General features: G+C 42.0%; 3 protein-coding genes across 11 annotated transcripts; 2 read left to right on the top strand and 1 right to left on the bottom strand.

Moving 5' to 3' along the window:
• Nucleotides 1-81: 81 nt before the first annotated feature.
• Nucleotides 82-2,640, top strand: LOC117144268 (DNA fragmentation factor subunit beta). Its single transcript, XM_033309408.1, has 3 exons — nucleotides 82-321; nucleotides 663-786; nucleotides 840-2,640. The coding sequence occupies exons 1-3, from the start codon at nucleotides 82-84 to the stop codon at nucleotides 1,826-1,828; spliced, it is 1,353 nt and encodes a 450-aa protein (XP_033165299.1). The 3' UTR covers nucleotides 1,829-2,640.
• Nucleotides 2,641-2,738: 98 nt separating this feature from the next.
• Nucleotides 2,739-25,541, bottom strand: LOC117143766 (histone-lysine N-methyltransferase 2D). 9 transcript variants are annotated; one of them, XM_033309281.1, is made up of 11 exons: nucleotides 18,600-18,977; nucleotides 14,986-15,317; nucleotides 13,585-14,378; nucleotides 12,550-13,041; nucleotides 12,189-12,255; nucleotides 11,718-11,877; nucleotides 10,598-10,875; nucleotides 10,176-10,220; nucleotides 9,942-10,076; nucleotides 4,111-9,399; nucleotides 2,739-3,092 (listed from the first exon to the last, which is right to left on the bottom strand). In XM_033309281.1, exons 1-10 carry the CDS (start codon nucleotides 18,839-18,841, stop codon nucleotides 4,820-4,822), a joined length of 7,125 nt encoding a protein of 2,374 aa, XP_033165172.1. In that variant the 5' UTR covers nucleotides 18,842-18,977; the 3' UTR covers nucleotides 2,739-3,092; nucleotides 4,111-4,819. The 9 variants fall into 9 exon arrangements, with proteins under 9 accessions (XP_033165172.1, XP_033164929.1, XP_033164519.1 ...); XM_033309038.1 differs by lacking the exons at nucleotides 4,111-9,399; nucleotides 18,600-18,977 and adding exons at nucleotides 24,863-25,055; nucleotides 25,380-25,541 and having other exon boundaries at nucleotides 3,055-3,092; nucleotides 11,718-11,925; nucleotides 14,641-15,317; XM_033308628.1 differs by lacking the exon at nucleotides 4,111-9,399 and adding an exon at nucleotides 19,434-19,755 and having other exon boundaries at nucleotides 3,055-3,092; nucleotides 11,718-11,925; nucleotides 14,641-15,317.
• Nucleotides 20,646-21,624, top strand: LOC117144365. Its single transcript, XM_033309526.1, has 2 exons — nucleotides 20,646-20,731; nucleotides 20,794-21,624. Exons 1-2 carry the CDS (start codon nucleotides 20,666-20,668, stop codon nucleotides 21,421-21,423), a joined length of 696 nt encoding a protein of 231 aa, XP_033165417.1. The 5' UTR covers nucleotides 20,646-20,665; the 3' UTR covers nucleotides 21,424-21,624.
• Nucleotides 25,542-25,936: the final 395 nt, after the last annotated feature.

Below are 25,936 nucleotides of genomic sequence, written 5' to 3'. Positions count from 1 at the left end.
GTTTATTTTGCTTTGTCCGCCGAAAAGGAAACTTGCTGCGAGGACTACATTCCAAAGTTGACTTTATTATGAGCCAGAACGATGCTCAGCTACATTAGAGATGCAATCATGTCACCGACAACACGCAGCAGCTCAAATAACAAGAAAATCAGTCACACAACAGGCGATGTTGTCAAGGATGTGAGCTCATCCGAATCCAGGGGAACATCAGGTGCTCCAATGCGTGGCTACAAGGTTACTGACAACGAGCGAACGAGGAAATATGGAATCGGAGCCAATTCCATGGAAATGCTGATAGCCAAGGCAAAAAGCAAGTTCCCGGTAAGAAAAAAGAAACAGGAAAAACTCCTGCGTAGAAGCGCGAAATATACACCCACCCAGATGGGCTGAAAGTTCCTGGCCCTGGTAATTTTCAAGGCCATGTCCCTGGCAGTGGCTTCCGCGTTTGTTTGGCTCTCTTTCAATGCCACTAGTAAATGCCATTGCGCATGTCCTGTATAGTAGAGCTAACCACCTGTTGATGGAGCGTCCTTGCGTTGCAAAAAAAAAAAGAAAAATGAAAAACAAACTGAAGGCCCCTGAACCATGAATTGGGCGACCTGGCCTCGTTATAATTCGGCCATGTCAAGGGCATTACAATTAAATCGTTTTCTACCTTTTAGCTTCTTGAGCTACATTTGTATTTGGCTTCTGATGGCTTCGAGGTGTCCGACGATGAGTACTTAAAAAGTCTACCCGCCCAGACGCTGTTCATTGTGTCTGGACCGGATGCTGTCATTACAACAGGTGAGCTACAGCTTAAATATTTAACTGATCCTCAATTAATCGGTTTCCTTTAGATGCCGATTTTGAGTTTGAGAAGATGCGACAACAATCGCCTTTACTGAAGGTTGCCGACATTTTCTACGATTTTATCGAACAGCATCCGGAAAAGTTCCGCCGCATGATCACGGAGTACGAACACCAAAAGCAGCGACGCGTCCTGGATAACAGCAAGGCCCACCTCAGCTTGAAGGCCGAGCATGTGGAGTGGTTTACGGGCGGCGAGGAGCGCTTCCACTCCAAGGAAGAAGCCATGGCCACACGTGCCCAGACACGTGTGCGCGGCTACTACTATAAGGCCAAGGAGGAGATGACCCGCAATCCTTTGTACCGCCAAAATGCCAAGGCCCGACAAGTGATAAACTCTGTTCTGGAGAAGTTTCGATACCTGCTCATCGGTTGCGACTTTTTCTCCATGATGTTTGACAGGAATTGCAAGCAAAAGCATGAATTCCTGCAGCAGCACTTGGGCGAGGAGGAAACAGACGCTGGCAGGATACCCAGCAAGAGACTGAGGCAGGTGATTAAGGAATACACCAAGGAAAACTGCATCCTCGACGAATGGTCCACTTCCTTGTGTTCCGACTTGGGTGACTTCTATTGCCAGGGCTCCTACTCGGAGAATGGCAACAGCTGCTCAAAGCAGCACACTATTAATCCGTACGCTTCGCGTGAGAATCTCATTTTGTTTCAGGTCTGGAATCTGGACCACCAAATCGAACTGTGCCGCACAATCCTTCCCGCACTTGTGGCAAATGTGGAAGAACTTGTGAGTCATCCGCAGACAAAGTGTTCACTTCATAAGAAGCAAGTGGTCGATATCTCAGTACTGGAGTACTTTCTAGAAATATTCTCCCTAAAGAATCTCAAACTAGTGCACATTGTTTGTCATGAGAAGGCGCAGCGCTCAAACCGTTCGAATGGCCGCCTACTGTGCTCCGACTGTCATGAGTATCGCATTGTGCAAGAGCTGATGGAAGTCCAGGTGGACAATCTAACCACTTAAATGGTATGTGAGAAATATATAAAAGTTACCTAGCCAAGCAATATTGTACACAATAACTTTACAAAATGTATCTACCAGTTTTGTTGCTATTTTTTAACAAATATTGTATATTCAGTTGTTAAGCATATTATATTGCTGATCTCAAATGGGATATGTTGTACAAATGGAAATTATCTCGATGCCAACTATAAAAACTTACTGTTGAAGGTTTTTCATAGTAAATACGTAAACTATTAACATACTTATATGCATTTAATGTTGATATAGCTTTTCAAACTATTAGAATTATGTGACTATGCAATATCGGTATATAATCTAGAGTTAAAAGTTAGTTGATTGTAACGCTAGTAGCTAACAATTTAAAGTTGGCGTTACATCGATCAGCAAGTCCAACCTATGAAATATGAAAATATTGTATGTTATAAAGTATACTCATATAACGAATTTAAACAAAACGTAACAGTATGAAAAGGTTTTGCTACACTTGGCTTCTCTGCACCTCTACAAGTGTTTTATTTTTGTATGGGCAATGTATTCAAGAGCCATCGATATTGTATACAGACAAATACAAGTTTTTTGATTTGACTTCTTTATTTACTAAAAATGTTTACTGCATATAAAATTGTACAACACAAAATATATTTTATTTATGTATCAAATAATAATATTTAATTAAAGGTGCAGAACGTTCGTATGCATACGAACTGAGTAAAAGAATAAATATTGATGACAAACAAAAGAGAATATTCATAAATGAAATAATATTGTTCGCAAGTAACAAAAATGTTTAATATATTATTAGTCGTGTTTGATGTGTGCGCTTTCGTGTTATCCGGATACATATCAAGCATAGTCGATTTCTTGGATTTTGTTTCGTTTCGTTGCTACCTCATTGCACCTGCTTTCTTCATCTTAACTTTTAGGATTAGTATATATTCGCTTTCGCTATTTGCTTCGTAGTTGTGTTAGAATTGTTTTGTTTGGTTTTAGTGCTGCTACCAAATCGCGTTCAACAATAAAAACTGTCCATTCTCAGTTACAATGATGTTTGTTAGTGTAAAGAAATTTTACTAAAAACTTGTTCCCGTTCCCAAGTTATTTGATTGTGGCGATCCTCAGAAGTGTCTGGTACTTAAACTAGATAACTATAACAAGCAATCTGATTAATATTCAGTTTCGTTTCGATTTCTGTATGATGCTGTTGAGTTGCTATAATTGATTTCTATGGCGTTGAGAAATAATTATAGATCCGATTGACCAGGTCCTGAAAAAGATTAAACCAAAAAGAGTGTTACTTTAAAATGGTTTTAACGGGCAGAGACAAACAAATAAAGCTAACACTAAATTGTGGAAACTTTCCAGTCTTGACTTGGCCATGAACACTGATTTTGGTTCAGACTTACATAAAAAGAAAACGTACAAAGTAAATAAAAAATATATAAAATAAATCAGAAATATTGAAGCAGTAACTGAGAAAGTGCAAGTGCCAGGCAGCCAAAACAATTTTGAGAGAAAACTTCACCTTTTTTAAAACTTTTGTTTGTATTATTCATTCAATTCAGTTCAATTCGATTTAAGTTTTGGGGTAAAAGCCATTCATTGTCATTATTAAAGTTAACGATTAATGTTTGTTAAAATATTTATTTCTTATTGTGTGTATAAAACAAGTTAATCGAGTATAAGAAAAGAAACATTTAATTATGCATTTGTAAACTCATGAATGGTTAATGTAACGAACGAGTTTTCGACAAGTCATATTGTACAATTTTTCACTTTATATTTTTCCACACCATTATTTCGATAGTTTTTATTTATGGTCTCAACAACAAAAGAGTAATCTTCATTCGTTGTTCTTTGCAAGGTGGAGTTTGCTCTCCAAGCTCAAGTTTTTAGGTAAGCATTTGGGGAAGGAACTACAATAGTGTAATAAAAATATTTGCGATGTAAGAGGGATTTTTATAAATATTCGTGGGTCCATTGAACAATTGTAAATGGGAAATGGTAAATGCATTTACTCATAATATTTACTTTAAAGTATTTGTTGATTATTTTTGCGCATACAAACCTGAGTTAATTTGTTCGACTTCAATTGCAAAGATCGCAAATATTTTTATAGACAAATCAAAAATAAGTATACGGCACACAAAATAAAGTCAAACAGCGGCGAAAATAAAATTAAATACATAGAATAGAAAAAGGACAATTTTTGGAATATTATGAAAACATTCAATTAGTTAAAACTTGGTTTTGGGTAATTTTTTAATAATTGCAATTTTAGGTACCTTAGGATTTTGAACGAGTTTTACAAAATCATTGAGTTGAGATGAAATTGGTTTTTATTTTGTTGTTTATTGTGGCGCTTGATAGTTTTTTTCAGTTTTTTATGCTTGTTATTATTTGGTTCGATTTCATGAGTTACGGCTTACAAATTTTGAAATACTCATGTAAGTTTGGAAAATGATTTCGGTTGGTTTTTGGTTTTGCGCTTTACTGAGGTAACAAACGAACGAACGAATGAACGATTTCCTTTCATTGGTTTCAATTGGTTTATTTACATGTTTAATTAGATTTAGTTTATTAATGTGTTGAGTGTATTCGATATTCATAATGTACAATGTGTGTGAATAGTTCGATGATGGTGAGATGAGAAATGCAAAATCTGGCTCTTTTTTTATCACACATTCCCAGAGGCAGTGACTCTTTCGGCCAAATGCAGTAGTTTCTTAGTTTACGAGAAGTTCGGGAGTGAAATCCGGCTCTGGAGAGCTTAGCTGCTTGCCTAACCTCCTATTTGCTGGATAATAATAACTAACCAGAAATAGGATGTTAGTTAGTGAAACCATCTCCTGCTTCCATTAAGGTTCGCTTTATATTTCGTTCGATTCTCAGATTCTCCTCACGAGATTCTTTTTCCCATTTGAGCCGGATTCACATCCCCGCTAGACTATAGACCCGCCCTGTTATATACAAAAGGCAATTCATTGCCGTATCCTAAACTCTCCGCCAACTGCTTACGGATCGTTCCCGAGACTGGGAGTGTGAGTTCTGACGAAAGCATTCGGGACTTTTGCTGCCCCGTCCATTGGCTATTTCCGGTGACTCCGTAACCCGTGCCAAGTCCCGGTTTATCGTCTTGGAGCTGAGAACTCGCGGACACCGCACCGTCCAGGGACTGCGTCGTGGATCTTGCAGAGCACGGAAGCTCTTGGAGGGCAACACCTCCTCGCCACTGCCACTGGCATCGCACCAGCTGTTGTAGTAGTCGGAATACTCCTTGTCATGCTTGGGCGTGGGTGCCGGCGTGCTGTCCAGCGAGCTGTTCTCCTGCGCGGAGTCCATCTCCTCCACCAGGGCTCGTTTGGCGGCCGCCTGGAGACGTTCCATGGGCAGATTTCTCAAATGCGAACTGTCGCTTTTGAGGAGCAGGCTCTGGACCAGTTCATTCACCAACTTATCGCTAACCACGCGTTGGTTCTTGGCCGACGGTCCCATTATGGGGGAGGCAGGACTATTCGGGGTCGAGGGATTGTCCGCATCTATGCTGGTATTCTTGCGAAGCGGTAGTGAAAGTCGTTCCCTGCGCTGCGTCATGGTCTCCGCATCATTCAAAGCTCCTGGATTTTGTCGTCTGGTAATGGACACATTATGGACAATCTTCCTGCGACTGGGCTTGAACTGAAATTCATCGGCGGGCTGGGCTCCCGCCTCCGGAACATCGTTTTCGTCCTGCAGCAGCTTAAAGAGCCTGGAATGTGTGGCTGCCCGCTGGTAGCTGGTCATCTTGCGCAACTCCGGAAAACTCTCGGACTCTGTGTCCGTCTCAGACAGCTGACGATTCATGTCCGTTACCCCGGAGTCGTCCTCCTCAATCTCCGACTCGGAACGCTGAGTGCTGCTGTTTCGCGAGAGGGTTCCCTTACCATAGGCACTATCTACTGAAAGAGATTGCTTGGTTAGTCCCTTGGCGCCATCACTTGTCGCCGAGGGAATCACCTCAAAGGCACTGATCCTGGCACGCACCGATATCTTGGGTTTTTCGCTAAACTTCTCAACGGCAAGATCAGGAAGTCCGTTGACAAGGCGCTTTACTTCCGGCTCGGGCTCCACATAGACCTCTGGTAGTTGTGGCTGCATATTGGTTGGAGTTGCAGCACCTCGCTCATCTTCCTCTGTTTCTGTTATCTCCGGCTTATGCTCCTCCACGACGACGCCATCCTCGCCTACTATCTGGTACTCACCAGGTGGTCCCAGGTTCACTTCTTGGGGCTCTTCGACTTCCAGGATAACACTGCTGCGATTGGGACTGGCATTTTGTTGTGGCGGTGAGTGCTGGCCATCGATCGAGGTGTTGAAGAAGGCCATGGCCTGTCGGTAGTTGTGTCGTTTCTGCTCCGCCTCCTCGAACTGTTCTTTCTTGGATCGTTCCTTTTCCATGTCTGCCCAGAAATCAGTTTCCTCCTCATTATCTTCCGCTTCCTGTGGTGGTGTAGCCCATGTATAGACTGTAGCCGGCTCGTGCATCGAGGCCAAAGACATGGTGTCCATATGGCTGAGATTGCTCTCCTGGACTTCTTCCCGAGGCTTCTGCTCTAGCTCTTCCTGCGCGTCCTCCTCATCCTCCTCCTCCTCATCTGAGGTCTCTTGTTCAAGTTCCTCAAATTGCTCGGCTAGAACCTTTTCCTCTTCCACAGCGGGATCAACAATTTCGGGCTCGTGACCTCTGGCTGCTTCTAAGGTGGCCCAAACATCAATTTCAACTGCTGCTTCATCGTGTAACTTAGCTCTGAAAGCCTTGATTTCCACAGGCTTGTAAGGTGTTTCCTCTACAGAATTCTGTCGTTCTTTGCGAGCCCAGAAAGTTGCCGATTTATGGAACGTGACATCTTCGTCGTCGTCTTCAACTGGGTTGCGTCTAGCTTCTAACTCGGCCCAGAAGTCAATCTCCTCATCAGTATCCACTTCGCGGGGCTCTTCAGGATATTTTGTGGGATCATAGCTGAGGTTCTTGGGCTTTTCTTCATCTTCGTAAGTATTAGATGTTTCAATTTCGGCCCAGAAGTCAACGTTGTCCTCATCTTGTTGCTTGGGTTGATCTGTCACTCCCTGAGAGGGTTCTAAGTTGTATTCTGTGCGTTCCCACGTCGCACTGGCTGTGTTTTCCATCTTATCCTTAGTTACTGAGCCCCAGAAATCCTCTTCTTCACCATTATTCTCTTCTTGTCGTTGTTCAACTTCTTTTTGCTTTTCCTCAACTACAAAATGTACTTCAGCTTTTTGGGGGATTGGTAACGACTCCAACTGAGCCCTGAAGGTTGTTGTCCAATGCTCCACTGTAGTAACTGCCTCTTTCTTCAAAGGAGTATAGGTTACGGTCTTCTTTTTCTTGGTCCACTGTTTTTCTTCCTTATCAGAGATTTCCTTTTTTTCTATGCTTGCCCAGAAGTCGACTTCCTCAGCTGCATCTTCTTGCTCTGCTTTGGGCTCCGTTTCCTTTGAGGTCGTAGCGAAGGTGGACCAGAAGCTATTCTTGGCTGCCTCTAGCGAGGCCTGTGTCTTGGACATATCACCAGAAATGGGTCTTGGTGGTTTTGTCTCAGGAATATTCTCCTTGGGTCGTAGTTTTGGCTTCTCAGCTTCGGGTTCTACTAGCTTAGGGTCAGGAGTTTTCCAAAAGTTCTTAGACTGCTCCATCATTTTCTGAGCCTGCATTTTGGTGGCCATCAAAGTGGCAAAGAAGTCGAATTCCTCCTTTGGGGAGCTTTCAACTTCTGTGGCGTCGTTCTTTGGTTCAGCCTGATCCCGGGATATATTATTACTTACATCATTAGCAATTGTTTCACCCATGAATTTGTTGCGCATACCAAGGGAGAACGATGTGGAAACATCTTCTTCACTAGTTTTGATTGGTGTACTTATATCCTCCACGGGATATGCGTTGGATGGCCGATATGGTTGGGCAACCTTCTCCACTGAATTGGAACGCGAAGAGTTCGACAAACTGATGGTCACACTGACCTCACAGTCATCATCCTCATCATCACTTTCGACCTTGGCCACACTGAACGTGCTTGCGATGATGGGTTGTTTTTCTTCGATCTGAGTTGTATTACCGACTTCCACAGTAGCAATGTTTTCATCATTCGAACTGCGACTGAAGGAGAAGCGGAGTGGCAAACGCACTGTTACCGAGTTGGACTCCTCGTCGTCATCATCATCATCATTTTCTTCGATTTGCTTTTCAATATCATCAACTATGGTGGATCGGGAGTCATCCTTTCGAATGACTGTCTTGGCATATTCACTGCTGCGTTCCAGTTCGCTCTCTTCCTCGTATATAACACTAAGATCCTCCTCGACAATGTAGTCATCTTCCATTTCCTCGACCAATCCTTCTTGCTCCTCCTCGATCTGTTCCTCTTCATCGTACATTTCATCCGCTGTAGTCACATCATCTTCATCGTCGCTGCTCTCGGAGTCCAAATGCTGTTCCAATGTTTTACCCTTGTACACCTGCACATTTGTGACCGACTTAATGGACTGCAAGGGAGCGGGACGAGTTCCCAGCTTAGGGGTATCCTCTTCGTCATCGCTGCTCATTTCCTCTGATTCGCTATCCGAGTTGGAGGCATTTTCGCTGGGGGATCTCTCACCCAGTTCCTTGGCTTGCTCACCTGCATAGTTTTTCTGCAGCTGCTTTGAGAGATTCGCCTGAGTGTTGCCACTGGCAATCTTGTTAATATTGGCCAATCGTTGGCTGAGCACATCGATGACCTCGTGATTGTTGCTGCAAATATTCCGGGCTTTCGGTTTGCTGACTACCTCCTCTATTTCCACAGAGTGCGCCCGCTTTGGTGGCTCTCGTGGCTCCACTCGGATGTGATGTTTCATTATGACCTGCGAGGGTATATCATCGGTACTGGGAGTGATGATTATATCCGGTAGAACACTGCTGGCTCTGCTCTCTTCGGTGGAACTCTGACTGTAACTGGGAGCCACTGGATAGGGATACGGGTGCCCATATGGTGGCATGGCATGGAACTGAGGATAGCCCGGCGGTATCTGAGCTTCCCCGGGTTGTTGTCCATAAGGTGGCAAGGGAGGCGGATAATATGGGTAGTAATAGGGATATGGTGGAAATCCTTCTGCCTGCTTTCCATCCATCGATTGTGGAGGAGGTGGCGGTGGATATGAATAGGGATATGGCCAGGGAGCTCCCTCACCGTTGACAGGTGGAGGAGGCGGCATGTACCATGGATACGGATACCCGTAGGCATAGGGATACTGGGGTGGAACCGATTGCGATCGAGGTGGCTGTGGGGGACAAGAGCTATCCGAACTAAGAGATGAGTTTGATGAATGGGTGGTGGGATCTGTGCAGGTTGATGGTGAGGGTGTGGGTGTGGATGAAGTGTAGCTATGACGTTTATTGGTTTTACTGTTAATCTTATTATGATTATTATTATTTTCAGTACTTCCGTTGTTACTGTTATTATTATTATTATTATTGTTTGGGGATTCGTTCAGTTCAACATTTTCCAAATCCGAGTCCAGCTCGGTGTGAATTTTATGGTCTGAGGTCGATTTTGTGGTACACGGTTATCAAATATAAAAGAAGAAAAAGAGAAATAGACACGATGAGAGTGCGAACAAAATGTTTGGTTTTCGAATGTGATCTCTTTTGTCAAATTGATCCGATCAATTGCGATTTGAATAACTGATTGGTTAAATGGTCAAGCCAAGCTATGTACAAGTAAGTGGCGCATGTGTATAAGCAAAATGGTGTGGGATGCTCAAAATTAATATCAAAAGCGATTGGGATTAGGTCAATCTAGTGTCGGGACACCATTTAGCAAAAAAGGTGAAATCTCTCAAAAACGGTTTTATAAAAATTACGATCCTTGGTGCAATGCTCCATGTGCTTGTGTCTGAGTGAACTTTGTGATCAGTAGGTTTAGTGATGCTGGATGGATTCTGAGTATATATACAGCCATGATTTTTGTCTGATGTATGTATGTTCTGGTTCTTTAAAATTGTAACTTAATTTCAGAGAACGATTTATCCTTCCAAGTGTGTATCAGTCGGCACATTGACTACTCGGCACATCTGTACTTACCGGCATTTTCAGGTGTTGTCATTGCCTGTAGAATTTTGAATGATCGACTGGGTATAGCGCTGCCTGTGTATTTTTTGGGTTCCGGAGCTTGCTGTTCACTTGGCGGCACATATTGCTGTTGTTGTTGGGGGGCATCTAAATAAAAATAATAAATTAATGTATGTTTTATCGATTTTTTACGTCATTTATAAATATGCCCCTTATTTTTGAAAACTATCCATACTCAATCCTTACCATATCGTTGTTGCGTAAATCGGTTCTGAGCGGAGACTCCGTTACCTGAAAAAAACATTTACATTTATAAGCTAAAGCCAACTAATTGAAGTAATATTTCAATAATATAGCTACTTAGTATATATTCTACTTAGTAGTGCTGCATAATTTTGGCATAGCACCGATTCTAGCAATACTAATCAGGACAGATACAGTAAGCTGGTTAGTTTCTATCAACCAGAAGGTGTTCTTGTAGCTAAAAGCGGTTATAGGGTTTAGTAGAAGTTTTCCCAAGGACCCAAGGACACTCCCCGAGGATTAAGAACTTTCACCACAACTACACTCTTACCCACCGATATATAATACCGTATATATATGTATAAGATGTGAGATATCTGAGGATGGGCGAGGAGCAATGAGGAGGACAACCTATCGGATCTCACCTTGCGGGGACCAAACTAGTGGCGTACCCGACTGCTGTTGGTTACTCTGCTGATCCTGTCCAATTTGCAGGCGTCGCATCTGCTCGATGGTCGGACTATTCCTGGCCTGCTGGGCGCTCATCTGGCGGGCGAACTGCGGCCGCTGCAGCTCCGCCTCCTGGGGCGTCTGCTGCATGTCCTGCCGCAAATCGCCATTCCCGCTGCCATCGTCCACGGTGTCGGTTATCTTTTGCAATATTCTAAACGATTTCGATTGGATGGGCGGTGAGCGTGGATCGCTGCAAGTAGATATAGGCGTGTGTTAGGTTAGGTTGTTGGTTAGCATGCCATCGAAAATGTTTGAAATTAACCAAATTACAACGATTTTGTTTGGTGCGAACGAAACGTTTGAATTATTGGTTAGATTTGGCTTGGATTTATGATCGGTACTTAACGAAACCAATTTTAGAATTTTGCATAAATGCACGAAATTGTACTAAAAGCGAGAATGCAAATGTAATGTATGAGGCTAACTACGATGCAAGAAAACCTAATCAAATTTACTTTTTATCTACTTATATCTGTTGTGATACGAAAGAATTTCGTATTACTTCAATTGGTAATAATATAACAAAAAATATAATAATAAAAAAAACAATTATAATAATTAAATAAGTTATTTAAATATATAGCTTCTACTGGGCATATATAATATCTGAATATCTGTATCTATGTATGTATGTATCTGTATTTAGGCACAAAAGCACTTTCTGAGTTTAATAGTTTGATCAAATTGATCAAAGAACATATTTCCAAATATCAAAAGAATTCCAGATTCGAATTGAGACTATAACATACAGAAGAATGCATGGCATGAGATATTGATGTTGCTCGATATACTTTGGTGGGCACAGTGCTCTCGTACTACCTGAGACGATTCTTTCTGTAGAGGATCTCCGCCTCGAGCGGACACTGGTGCACATACAAATTGTAATTGCCACTAAGTAGTTGTTGGTTGTTTTAGTCGGTAGAAAAGCACAAAATTAAATCGCATTAGTGCGGGCCAATTCGTTGGGTTTTGGGCAAGGCACAAGGATAGCCGGCAGTAGGGTAAATCCTTTGAAAACAAAAGTTGACTTACTTCTGGAGCAGCACTGGCGACTGGGAAACTGGACCGCCGCGTCCTCCCTCGATGGCTATTGGGATTAGCCGGGTGGCATTGCCATTGGTGTTGTTACTCGTACTCGTTGGCTGATTGGGCGACGGGAATCGCTGGGCTTGTGGTGGGTAATTCTGGTAACCTTGATCGACAAATTGATTAGCTGAGCGTATTATGTGACCTGCAGGCGCTTTCATGGGATAGAAAGAGTATACATAGACACATTTTGAAGTAAAAATTGGAGAGTTACACATTTGGACGAGAGCGGGAATTTGGGTAAATCATACACGGGTGAAAGTCATTCCTTTGGAGTGGAGAGTGCACGGGAGTTTCGGGGTGTTTGGGGTGGGAATAAACTACGTAGGGTATTAGTCACAAACATTTACGGATTTTAGGAAAGCGCCACACATATTGTACAGAACACATAATCAAGATGCTGTCTTAAAAACTTACCACCAAAGTTGGGCTGGGCTGCGGCATACGTCGGCGTCTGCTCCAGAGTTATCGGTATGATACGCTCCTAAAAGGAAATATAATTATATATTATACATTATATATTAAATATTAAATTAAAAAATTTCTAAAGTATAAAAGCGGATCATTTATTTCTACTTGTGTACTATTTATTTTTTAAAACATATAACCGACTTATATATGATAATAATACACTAATACATCATGTGCCGGCATGAGCTCTTCGGATGCAGGGCATGTTGTGATAAGCATCCCGCTTCTCCAATATAGTCTGAATCATCATTATAGCAAACTGTCGCCCTTATAAATATTTACCAAAATGCTTTAGTTCTTAACTCACCCGTGGAGCACTTTGATTTGTGTTATTGCTGCTGTTGCCATTGGTGTTTAGGTTGATCTGCAAACGTAGTCCTCCCGGCTGTGGATTTGATCCGAAATTCTGCAGACTGATGGGAGCGGCTGAAACCGGTGTTGGTCCGTAGCCATTACCTTGGACCAACTGCGGCTGGTAGAAGGTGGTCTGCTGCTGCTGCTGCTGTGGCTGCGGTTGAGGGACGACTTGGGGCTGCGGTGCCGGAGTGGTCTGGCGCAAGGTGGAGGGCAGAACGTTGCCATTCTCCTCGGGACGAGCCCAGGGTGCCTGCTCCTTGCTAGCCGGCTGTGAGCTGAGCCATCTCATCGGTTGGTTGGTCTGTGGCTGCTGCTGCTGTGGAAGTTGGCGCATGGGTGAATCCCGAGCAGATGACTGCTGCTGCTGTTGCAAAAGGATTCGTTGAGCCTGCGGTTCAGTGGGCTGGGCCAGTGGAGCTATGTAAAGCGATCCAACGTTGGTCTGCACATTGAAAAATAGGTATAATAATACAATATATCGTTAGCATTTGTTAATCAGCAATGTTTTCTTAACATGATTAATCTGGTTTTTAGATTTCCCCATGAAGTTTTGCGCCTCAAGTTCAAAATTCGTGTTTGGCCTTTGCTTGCCACTAATTTTAGACACTGCACTTGGTAAATGCATTCAATGTTCATTTTCACGCGTGATTCGAGCATTTTCTCGCAAAGATTTTGGTTTATAAATATCCTAATGTTCTTCCGCGAAAACAGGCGTTCCATTTATTTGCATTGTAGCAGCGTGAAAACTTCATATTACTTAGCATATTTGTCAAATTAGCTGTGCCTGGTTTACTTATGAATTAGTCATAGGCCACACATGTGCTTGCACAATGATGTTCAATGGCGTATGAGTAACATAGTTAAAGGTCAATTCGATATGGAAATAACGCAAAAATAAGTGGGGCAATCTAAATAGTAAGATAAACTGCAGATTCCACAGTAGAAAGAATAAATTAAATAAAAATCTATTTTATAGATCACTTACCGGCTTTGCTGCTCCACCAAATTGGTTCTGTTGCTGCTGTGAATTGAACGTGTTTGCTGCCGGTGTTTCATTCCTTGCCGGACTGAAGACATCGCGAGATCTTTGTTGCTGCTGCTGAACATTGTTGTAGATGGGTTGTGGATGCGAATCCTGTTGCTGTTGTGCTCCAGGCTGAGCACGTTGAGTGCGCCATGGTACTGATTGAGCTGCCGGTTGCTGCTGCTGTTGCTGTTGCTGCTGTTGCTGTTGCTGCTGTTGCTGCTGTTGCAGCTGTTGCTGCTGTTGCTGCTGCTGCAACTGTTGTTGCTGGAACTGCTGTTGTTGCAGTTGTTGCTGCTGGAACTGTTGTTGCTGCAGCTGCTGGAGCTGTTGCTGCTGCTGTTGCAACTGCTGTTGCTGCTGCTGCTGCACCTGAGCCAGCGGCGATATCGCTGTTGGTGGACGTTGCTGCGGTGACTGTTGCTGCTGTTGCTGCTGTGCAAACCGGAAGGGGCTCTCAGTGGATCGCTGTGGTTGCTGCTGCTGCTGTTGCTGCGGCTCGAAAGGCGATCTGGGACTGTCCGTTTGACGGGTGTAGACGTTCACCGCTGGCGATGTGGGCATGGGCACACTGCGGAACTCCGGACGTGTTGCAGGTGGCTGCTCCGACTGTTGCTGCTGCTGCTGCGGCGGTGTTGCCGGTGGTGTTGGCTGTTGGTATTGCACCGGTGGACTCTTGGCCACGGGCGGCACTTGCTGAGTCGGTGTGTAAGGACTGTAGCTGCTTTCAACGCTAGCCGCCGATGGTCTTGGACCTATATTTAACAAAAGAAATGGAATTTGTTAGCCATAACTTTCTTTAAGTTGCATCAGTTTATTAGTGCTGTTAGTGGGAGGATTGTGAGCCAATTTGTAAGGCCTTTTGGATGTCTGGTTAGTCGAATGGGGCTTTTAGAAGAAGCAACCTCAACCGCTTAGTAAGAGCTGGCGATGTGTGATGAGTCGTATCGGGATCAGTAGCTGAACCAAAATCACCCAAAAAGTAAAGCGAGCCCAATCCTTGGGGGCTCTGCTCACCATCAACGGCATCGGCTGTGTTGCTGCTATATCCTCCATTCGCAGCAGGTGCCACCTCGGGCAGCGGACTCTTGGAGCGATCCTTAATGTACTCGTCCTTCCAGAACGTGTTCTTCTCCACGGGCGGTGCCACCTTGCGCAGCGCAGCCATGGGATTTGGCGGTATCTTGATCTCCGGCCGGAAACCCAGTGGCGGTGGCTCAAAACGCTGTGGAGTTGGCGATTTGCGCGCCGTAGCCGGCGAACCGGGGGCACTTAGGCGCCCAGTGGGTGGCGCTAATGTGCTGGGTTGTTGTGGGGGTGGTGGTGGGGGTGCGGCGCTAGCACCTTGGGTGCCATTCTTACCCGACTGTGGTTGCGGCGGCGGTGGTGGCGGCGGCAGCACCTGGAACGGCATGCCCATGGCAGCGGCTCCAATCGAACTGGCTGCACCACCTGGCCCACCTGGCGACTGTGGCTGGGCGGGTCTGTTCTGTTGGGCGGCTCCGGTGGCTCCCTCCGATTGGGCATTGCGCGCCAATCGCTTGGCCATCCGCTCCGACCGGATCTGGGAGAGATCGATGCCGCCGGGCGTGTAGGTGAAGGGCTTCTTGTCTTTTGTCATCATCGCGTTCTGTACGCACGCGGGCGCTTCGTAGCCACCGTTTCCGGATCCGCCTCCTCCGCGCTGTCCATACCTGCAGGAAAACAAGGTTCAAATCTCTGTAAGCCACTTATTATAATAATAATAATAATAATAATCTTTTGTTTAACCAGTACTTAGACACTTGCAAATATATCTTTAAATCATTTAATTTAAATATTTCCGAATTTCATTCAAGATTATCTTTGTTTCTATATAACTTCGGCTACTGAAAATCTTATTAATTATTAAACAGGAAAAGTAAAGATGATATTTCTGATAATCCGTTGGATTATGATAATCATTATTAATACAATGCAAAGGCTTTCAAATAGGTATATGCATTAACAATACTTTAATCTTTTAGTTAACGTTGGTATTATTTTTTTCGCAACCCAGCTGTCATGTTAATCTGACTTCCTCTCCCATTTGCATGGGCTATTTATCATAATTTTTGTTAAATCTTTTCTAATTTATTGTTTCGCTCTTGGTCGCCGGCAAAAGCGCCCATTTGTATTGTTTTCCTTTCTTCGCAGCTGCTGCGACTCATTAGTCGATCATCGATAGTTCAACGAGCCAATGTTTTGATTTTTTAACGATCAATAGGGGGAAAGTGAGTTCAAGTTGTTACGGACGACCGACCATAAAAGGTGAGAGACGTCCGATGAAGTGCCAAATTTGAAAGGTTGAAAGTGAGAAGTTATTGGTGGTATCATGACTATAAGAAGGTCTATTGAAGGAATTGGCTGAATTAGTTTCGTTATAATAAATTTGTAAGACATAACTTGAGTAATGGGGAATTATAGACATAATAGTTGTCTCAATCTATCTGGCTTCCCTCAGAGTATCTACGTAAAATAATTTTTGCTGAGATTAGTTTATTTAATGCCTTTTTAGGCTTGTGAAAATTTCCCATTTGCACTTTCTCAGTCCCGTTGAGTATGTCTTCATGTACGAGCATCCCACTTCCCAGTCAACGGCGAATTTTCTCCGCATAATTTGCTTATTTTAAATGCGTTAAACGTTAACAATTCGCTAATTAAAAGCGAAAATCGAAGAGGTTCGGCGACAATATGCGTTCTCGTTAACGTTGGCTCCACCAGAAAGCCCGTTTATGCCGAAAGAAAGTGATGGAGTTCGGGATCGGGTTCTGAAAAGTTGTCAGGCCCGTTTGACATGAGCTTGGTGTGCGTGGATGATTCGCATCCAAGTGGGTCAGGCGAACAGGAACAGGTGATCGGGTCTGCCTGGCAGTTGTTCCATAAAGTTGACACGGCCAAAACTCTGCGGTCTCGCCAAATTATTAGCAAAATATAACTAAGTTAAACAAGGCACCCTACACTGCAAACCGCAAATGCGAAGGCCAAGTTGTGTGGGAAAACGGTTGCGAAACTCACCCACAACTGGCTTACATGCAAATTGGAGCGCGTGCATCAAAGTCAAATGCAAATGACGTAACTCCCTGCGGTTACTGACAGAAAATCGCATTTAAATCGAATCGAAATACAAATCAACAAATCTTTAATTATCACCATATTTGCGATGGTCGAAGAAATGCCGTCAGCTCCTTATAGACATGGCATATGGTGGATAAAATAAACTATGGATACATATGCCCAGTCAGGTTGGGACACTTTTTGTTGAACTTGCCATTGATTATGTGCGAATTAATAGCATCAACAGCTTCCATAATTGTCGAGGCGTGCCCAAAATTGTGAGGTCGTTCAGTTCAGATCGGTCTATTCCCCGTTTATTGACTCGATCGGTCGCTCGATCGATGCTTTATGGCCGGATAGGAAATGCAACTTACACAACCGTTTTGTTAACTGTTTTTTCTGTATTAAACATTAGACCGCTGCCATATTGGGCCGGGTTATAAAAGTTATTAAACACCGTGACAAGCCTGGAAAAATGTCAGCTTAATGCACTAAGCATTTCCTGCACATTTCCACAAAAGCAATGTAAATTCCCATTCATTGTTCTCAATTCCAATGATCGTCACGCACAGTGAACTAAAAAATGCGTTGCCAAAATTTTCGAAAAACAAAAGAATCGTTAAAAACTAAAAGATACACGCGCTGAAATCACAGATGTCGCCTGATGACGTCAATTGGCGGGGACATGGCGTCAGTACTTGGTACTTGGGGCTGCGGATAAGAAGCAATTGACCACAAGACAAGACCACCAACTGTTTGCTTGCCACTGACAGATTTGGCAATTAAAATGTCAGAACACCAGGAAAAAGTTTCGAGGAACCGGGAAGAAATAACCAATAAGATACCATACAAAGTTCGCCTATAATCATAATGCAACATGACTAATTAACTGGCACATATTTTTTGTGAATCATATGCATATGCGATGCACTTGCACTTAGCCTTAAATAAACATATATTTCTATAAATAAATGTAAATACATTTTACCGACTAATGACTGGGCTTTATGATTTGCCAAAAATAAATGTAAAATAGCAAAAATCCTCAACTCGCAGCTGTTCATGCGTGAGTTAAAAACATGCAATAGTAACCAAAGCAATCACAATTTCAAATTTAAATGATAGAAAAACATCTGTGCAATTCGCATTTTCACTTTTCTAATTTGTTGTTGTGTGCTTGACTTTTATTTTGCCTTTTCGCATGCAAATGAGCGTGCAGAAATGTATCTAAAGGCATTCGCAACTAACTGGCAACCGGGTGTATCCACAAGATACGGGTGATGTCTTCTGGAAAGCACTGGAAACCGGATGATGATGAACTAGTTGGTATCCCTTATATGGCCATATTTTGTTTATGAGATTTTTATACGAGATTTTATTGTGTTATTTGGATTATTATTGCATTAATCAATCACAATATTATCTGCACATTCATTTAATATAAAACTATTCATTTACCGCATTTATAATATATTTATAAATATTTTTGATATTTTTAGTCCAGTTCCATCATAACCCCTACTACCCTCTAGTAAAAGCAAACTAGTTGCCTAGAAGAATCTGCAGTTGCAGCTGGCAGCGCATATTTCAAGATCAAGGGCAGCCAGCAGAAGTAGAAGAAGAGGTAAGAACTTGAAAGCTGCCACATGCAACATGACATAATGATAGTCATTGTCCGCCCGTCTTGGCTATAAATAGCTTGGCTCTGAAGTCGGAGATCGGAAGATCGTTCGTACAGGGTGCTCCCTCCAGCCGCCCACATTCCGCAGTTGAGCTAATCTAGCGATAAATATTTACTTGGAAATTGCTCTTGTTCTGGCATTTCAGCTTTAGCAAATTTAGCTATATATTTATATATATTCATAGATATATATATATAGATATACTCGTAGCGGACTTACGACGATTCCAGACCGCTGCGATTGGCATCCCCATTCACGGGCAGCTCCGACAACTGAAATCCGCGATCCTGACGAACCATATATGCGGGCAGAGTGTCGATGATGGCATTGGCCTTATCATTATAAGAACCAAGTAGTTCCCGATACTTGGAGTACACGACGCGCTTCAGCTGCGGATTCTTGGATGACACGGAGGCGGTTGATGGCGACGGCGACGGAGATTGCAGCGTTGAGGTGGCCATTGCTTGCGGACTCTTGTTTACTTGTTTTAATACTTTTATTCTAATTAATTTTTGTTGGTCACTATTTTATCTGAATTTTGCTTTTACACTTGCATAGCATGAAAGTGAGTCGACTATCTTTAAAACGGAGCTCTATCTGCGAATGGGTACAAGCAAGTGGGTTTAAAGAAAGCCCAAAGCTAATTTTTTCCACATTAAATATATCTTGATTCATAGATACACAATAAATAATTTATTTTTTTTTTTAAAAAACTATTAGGGCTACGCCGGAATTCCTTCTGCTTTCTTTGCTGTCTAGCTCTGTTTTGAATCGCTTTAGAAGTTAAACAATTGAAATGAAAATATTTGCAACCCATTTGCCAGGTTGCAAGTGCGCTTATCAGTAAATGTGCGCAGAACAAAGAGTTACAATTCAAGCAGCCAAGTACAATGGGTTGTACAAGCGATTTACATTTGGCCGATCAGGGGACTTGCAAACAAAGGTGCTGCATTGGAGCCTAGGTGGTTGAATGACTCAACGATCGATTGTGGGAATTGAATTTAACCTTTTTTGACAAGGGGCAGCCGGCAAATGGTCTGCTTGCTGACTCACATCGACGAAGAAGAATCACTGAAATTTTTGGGGCAACCTATAACAGAATCACTACAATGTGGACCAGTTGTTTTCCGTCTCGCAGAGATACGCTTACGCAGTTGAATTATTTTTAGGCATGAGCTAAAATTGCTCCGAATTAAGATATCATTTGACCGGCCTTTCTGATAGTATCCGACTTTAATCACTCACTCACTCACTAATTATTAAAATTGAAAACACACGCGCTGCGCACAAAAAGTATCTCGTAGGTTCGTTTTTTATCTGTATCTGAGGAGCGCACTACTGGGCGACTGATCGCAGCGGACTCTCGAGGCGCATTGAAGTCGGGTTCGGTTCGCCGGAGGTTGGACGGCACATCTGAGTCGGCTTGTTCGGCAACTTGTTGCAGATACATTTCCAGTGGCTATGATGGTATTGGTGGTGCCTCAAAAGGAAAACCGATCGCTTGACAAACGGCCGACTGGCACGCGGACTGTATAGCAATTTATTTGTCTGTCAATGCAGTTCGATGATGGCGACAAATTTCCAGCTAAACGCCAAAAAGACTTTGCGACGCTTTCGTTTATCTGTATCTGGTATCTTTCGGCTGTATCTGCATCTCTTATCGTGCTACTAATTGTTTTCACTCTACTGTCATGTCGTCTGCTTATTACTTCTGTCGCTTTTCACGATTAAGCCAAATCGAAAGAACGGGTATCTCCCACTTCGGCATTATCTTTAGTTCGGGGGATTTCTTTATCGAATCTGAGCACTCGGCTTGCTCTAATTAACTCATTTGAACAAGCATCTGCGGAAATGTGGCCCACTAGCCTTGACAGACAAATAAGATGTTATCTTTTCTGCTGTGTTTTTCCTGTTTTATTTTTATTTTTTGCGACTGCTTTGTGCCCAGTTAAATAATAATTGGCAAGAAAGCGTTAAGGAATTTAAAACGCGGAATGACTGGGCTAAAATCATTTTCTTTTGACGCTCGACATCCACAATTTGTACGAAGTAAGAAACTTAAAATGCCACAAAGAAGGGGAAAGTCAAGAGACAACGATTATTGTGGATAGTTCTGGTCATCTACTTTCATTTGATCCCATTATATAGCTTTAACCATGAGTATTTTTCTGTAGCTTTAATAATTTAAGTGCATCATATCGATATTTTGGAAAATCGATATCATTACGATTGTAATCATAAGTCACTTGTTAGGAAACTATTAGCCAAGCGTTTCCTGTCAAGTCATGACATTTTCTAGACATTACCAGATTTCTCAGTTTAATTTCCCAACTAATAGTTCAGAAACCATGGTAAGTTAAAACAAATGCAAGAAAAGCCTCGTGAACTGACCATTCCATAAAATTCCAACCAGTACCCAAGGTTCGCCAATTTGAATCTGGATGCGCTATATGGAATTCCGGCCACGTGTCCAGTGACCAATTGCCAGGCGCAGATGTCGCCACTCGAGATGCTGGCCCATCTGATGATGCGGCACAGTCCGCAGGACTCGATGATCGAGATTGGTGAGGACGTGGCGAAGCAGTACGAAGTGAAGATTGATAAATTGACACCGGGTCGAAATCATTCGATTGGAGTCATCGCCTATGGGGGAGCCCCAAAGCCGGGTCTTAGTTGTGCTGTTACTCCGGACCTGCAGATTGTCCACCATCTGCCCATTATCCTGATGCTCTATGTGAGCCCTCCTATTCTGAACATGGAGCAGGCCTACATGTTCTACCTGGTGAGTGCTGTGCCCTCCAAGCTGGTGAGTGCCAATGTGACACTCCTCGATGGATGCCATGCCAACGAGAAGCGCGGATGGCGTTGCCTGCGCAATTCCCTGGACAGCCCCTTGATGGATAGTCAGAATCGGCTGCATTGCAACACGGACTACCTCCTGTACACGGCCACCGACATCCGGGAGCTGTGCCTCTCCGGCGAGCAGCGGAGAATCTTCGTCAAGATCGTGCTACACGGCGAACCCTTCCAAGCTGACGCCTAGCAAAAGGTGTCCGGCCGAGTGACTCATTTGGTTCAATAAACACTTAAGTGCTGCGCCGCCAATTGACGCACACTTGAAATTCGAGTGGCTGTCAATAATATTCGTTCCTCAAAGAACTGTCAGTGAAATTGGTTTCCCTATTCATTCAATATTTCTGCTTTGGCTGGCCAGAAACTGGGTCAGACAGAGATATTTGGTTTTGTGCAGACATCAATCATGGGGGCCATCTAATTAGTTAGCCACAGGCCTCCGATTGCGGAAAATACTAGAGTCATTTCTTCTGACCGTGAAGAATGGGATTTTTAATTATGTGTTAAAAGTTTCTGTGCTCTTTTCGAAAAAACAATTTCGTTTTATTTTCTCTTTTCACTTTCGTTTCATTTTGTGACCCACTTAGTTGCAGTGGGTTCTCAAATGCAATCGCTATCAAAAACGATTTTATAAACAATATAGCTAAACATTTAAATAAATGTATTTTTTAGGAAAGAATAAAACATAAGTAAATGCTTAGATCAACGCCTTTAGGTCTAGCGGTTAATCTCATAAATTAGCCTAAACTATAGAGAAATTAAAGAAACGCAAGAAACATAAACACCTACAAACACACAGATGCGATGCTATTTATAAGAAACTTAATTTTGCAAACATAAAACGAATGAAAATTTATACCCCATTAAATACGAAACGATCTCTCACGGAAAAGTAAAAGGAAAAATAAAGATGGATAATCCAATAAAAATTAGCTTTTCACCAACAACACCCACCGCCCAGAAGACACGAGCGCGTATAAAACTATGATATTTCTGGCTTTTTTTTGTTGTATCTGACCTTGAAAAACTATCTGAACGACGGGAAAAAAAGTTTTACGTACGAAAAAAAAAACAAAAAATGAAAGAAAAACAAACGCAATCAGGGAAGCCATTCATCACTTTCTACGGCCACTTGAGTGTGCAACTCGTTTTGCATTTGTCATTTAGCTGCGTTGATTGCATGACATGAGCACATCAGACAGGGAGCCGTTGGGTTCGCGATTGGGATTGGGATTGGGAGTGGGTCTGGGTCTGGTCGGTACTCGCAATTATTTATATTAATCTGGCCTGGGTCAACGTCAGCGAACCCAGGTGAAAGCGAAACGCAGACTCTGCCCCAAAAGCCCGTTGCACAATCGATGGCGGTAATATTTCTCATTCAGTTGCCTTGCGGAATATATGCGCATACAAACGCGAATTTCTGTATATTTTTCCTACCATGACCACATGTCGTCATTCATCGTCGGTCGTTTTTGGTCAGATAGGCAACCAAATCCCGCCAGCGCCTTTTTTTACGATTTTTAACATTTTTCCTGCAGCTCAAATTTGGTGCTGGTTGAAAAATTGCCATGTTATTGATTTGTAAAAAATAAAAATAAAATAACCGCGCCATGAAAATTCGATATTTGTTTGTGGAGAAAGTGTGAAGGAATAAATCACGCACAGCAAAAACATTTTCCGGGAAAACAAATAAATAGTAAAAATCATAGAAAAATCTGAGCAATAATTCTTATAAAATTTCTCAGAAGAAAATGTAAACTTAAAATATTTTTAAGACACATTACAGTAATTAAAAGTAATCATACAAAGTTCTGAAGTTAATTCAATAAATAATTAAATTGCAGAAATTTTTCTTTAACAACATTCGACTGCGAATTTTCCATTGATCAATTTTAATTCAGAGTGTATTGATGAAGAGAAGTCATAAAGGCAAAGTGAATCATTGAGTCAACTATCATGGGAACGATCTAGGTACATTCACATCGCTGTCCAATAATCAATTCCCAATGCTGTTGAACTGTCATATGGGTGTGGCTTTATATCTTCTGCCTTATCCACTTGGGAATCTTCCTTTGAGTTTAGTACCCTATTTCGCATACAAATTTCACGGTCAACTGCGACCAACTTGAACTTGGGACAAGAAATCTGTTTACGTATTTTACAAATGCAAAAATTTATAAAATAAATAAACTCACACCTGATTTACGCAATCAACAAAAGTGAAAAATAAACCGACAAAGAAGTGTGAAAATAATTGTCGTTGACAAAAATCAAAGTCATGTTCGGCAATGCATCACAGTTTCGCGCATTGAAATGCGAATAATAATTTAAGCTAAAATAAACATTAACACTTTAAAACCATGTACATGGTCAATATTTGTCCCAAGTTCACACGTAAATTTTGTAAGTACGTATAGTCAAGTCTTACAAGATATAAATTTCATTTATATGTTAAACGTGGCGTATACTTGATGCTTTGCCGAAAGTTTGGCGATGGAAAATTGTTTATCGACTCTTTATTTCAGAAAGTAGAATATAAACAATGAAAATCGGAAATTTAATATTCAAATAGAGGTCCTAGTGCTTCGTATTTTGTTTTCTTATAATGCTTGACCCAATTTTGTCAATATATTATCGCAGATTTCCGTGGGAGCTGAAAATTTATGCGCCACACATCAACGTCAACAGCGAAATGCAAAAAAAAAAAAATATGCTGTCTGAGGAACGGCAAAAAAAAGATATAAAACAAATGCATTTTATGCCAAATTCCTGGCTTTTTTGTTGTGAAAGGCTCTTGAGAATGTGTTTTATGATGTGCGTGGCTTCGAAGGAAACTTCCGGTGAATGCCGTCAGCCGTCTAAATACCCAACACGTGTGCCAATTGCTTCTAGACAAAGCCAAAAGACAGCTGCTGGCCGTGTCTAAAACACACAAAACTGTGCACCAGCGAGATGTTGAAAAATGGGAAATTTAATTAATTAATTCGCTTAGGAAAGCAGGGGAAAACACCGAAAGTGTCGCCTGCCAAAAAGCGCGTGCAACATGGGACTAGCCAAAAAAAAAAAAAGAAATAATAAAGAGATACGAGTGTGGGCGTGGGCCATCGATGGCCTTCAAAAAACTCATGTGTGAGCCTTAATTGTAGCGGAGATCATAAAGATGTTCAGACTATAGATACGTATATAGGCCCATACAGCTGTGGTCAGAATAATAGTGGCGGGCAAAAGAAGCATAAAGTGCCAGAAAAGACTTCTCATAAAGCCAACTTTTAAAAGAACACAAGCCAATAAAAGCGTTTTAAAATATTTTTAATAATTCTACATAATTCTTCCCTTGTTTTTCACTTCTATTGAAAAAGTCAACACTAGAAAAAATTACCATATGAATCTTTCGATTGAACTATTTTTTTCCGCAGTATTACAAAGTCAGCGACCATATATTGAATTCTGTTTTAAATACATCTGTTTTATGTTTTGCTCTTTTTTTTTGGATTTTCCCCGGTAAATATTGGGTGTATTTTAAAATAGTTTATGACTCTTAGACAGTTTCTTTTGCTTAAAAAACTACTGTTTTCTTTCTTCTCTAAGCACTAAAGTAACTTTGATTTGCACCACGTTTTTTTACTTACCCAGAACTCATTTTAGCCGCTTTTTCTGTATTTCAAGTTCAACTTCAGAACACTTTTACACACCGCCTACACACAGCCGCCAGTCGGAAGAAATCGCGATATTTAGATTTGGTCGTAGGCGTTGGTTTTCGCCAAAACGCACGCAAGTTCTACGAAAAGATTTTGCAAAACGACGCCTATGCACACAAAAACACTGAAAAATTTATGGAAATTTATTATTAAATTATGAATATGAAGCCGAAAAATTAATTTGCATCAAAAATCACGCGTTCTTATATAATTTGCGGCACGGACACAAGCGATCCACTCGGAAATAGTTTTTCCCACAAGTGTGTACATACAATATATAATATAATGTGTTCAGTATCGTGTAGATTATTATATATACAGATAAGTTAGTTGGGCTAAGAACTTAGGGTTTTGCACTGTTTTTAAAACTATGAAACCCTTTTACCAACGTTCGTTTCGATATTTTGTAATTTGCTATTTATAAAACGCGGCACGACGCATTGCTCACTTTTGCCAGAGAAAATACTCGTATCTATATCTATATATATCCGTATATATAGACAGCCCAGCTAGATGGTATAGATATATCTATGTGTTAGTTTCTAGTTGAAAATTTCTTTATTTCGGATGGTTTTCTCGTTTGCAACGCGTTCAAGTTAGCAGCCCAAGTCGCACTGAATTCGCACACGAAATTTTCTCGGCCGAAAAGCCGAAAAGCACATTTCGAAATGCTCCTTCTTCTTCTACAGTACATATTCTATTCGACCATCGGTCATGTCGGTGTCTATATCCATGTGATTGTAGTGGTCACAGTGCGATTGTGTGCGTACACTTGTGAGCATGTGTGTAAAGTGCGTCTGCTCGGAAAATTCTGTGAATTTTGAGTTTATTTAAATGAAAGAAATCTAAAAGTTGAGAAAACCCGCAGACGTTCGTACTTATTGTTTTCCTCTTTTCCGATCCGCACAATAATTCTAATAATGTATTTACACCCAGGGCCGATCATCGGCGAGTTAATGCGCAATGCACTTAAATAAATTATTGATACTCCCACATCTCACACTT

This window comes from Drosophila mauritiana, chromosome 2L (assembly GCF_004382145.1).
Source record: "Drosophila mauritiana strain mau12 chromosome 2L, ASM438214v1, whole genome shotgun sequence".
Lineage (NCBI taxonomy): Eukaryota > Metazoa > Arthropoda > Insecta > Diptera > Drosophilidae > Drosophila > Drosophila mauritiana.
The sequence above is the reverse complement of the archived record's forward strand: the minus strand, read 5'-3'. Positions and strand labels throughout refer to the sequence as shown.

What these genes read in the sequence shown, in the direction of transcription:
- LOC117144268 (XM_033309408.1), top strand. Translation starts at nt 82, where the DNA reads ATGCTCAGCTACATTAGAGATGCAATCATGTCACCGACAACACGCAGC. An exon ending in AGGCAAAAAGCAAGTTCCCG is followed by an intron (nt 322 to 662) that starts GTAAGAAAAAAG and finishes TCTACCTTTTAG; the next exon opens with CTTCTTGAGCTACATTTGTA. An exon ending in GGATGCTGTCATTACAACAG is followed by an intron (nt 787 to 839) that starts GTGAGCTACAGC and finishes GGTTTCCTTTAG; the next exon opens with ATGCCGATTTTGAGTTTGAG.
- LOC117144365 (XM_033309526.1), top strand. Translation starts at nt 20,666, where the DNA reads ATGACATTTTCTAGACATTACCAGATTTCTCAGTTTAATTTCCCAACT. An exon ending in CTAATAGTTCAGAAACCATG is followed by an intron (nt 20,732 to 20,793) that starts GTAAGTTAAAAC and finishes AATTCCAACCAG; the next exon opens with TACCCAAGGTTCGCCAATTT.
- LOC117143766 (XM_033309281.1), bottom strand. Translation starts at nt 18,841, where the DNA reads ATGGCCACCTCAACGCTGCAATCTCCGTCGCCGTCGCCATCAACCGCC. An exon ending in TTGGTGGAGCAGCAAAGCCG is followed by an intron (nt 13,042 to 13,584) that starts GTAAGTGATCTA and finishes TTCAATGTGCAG; the next exon opens with ACCAACGTTGGATCGCTTTA. An exon ending in TCGCCAGTGCTGCTCCAGAA is followed by an intron (nt 10,876 to 11,717) that starts GTAAGTCAACTT and finishes ATCTACTTGCAG; the next exon opens with CGATCCACGCTCACCGCCCA.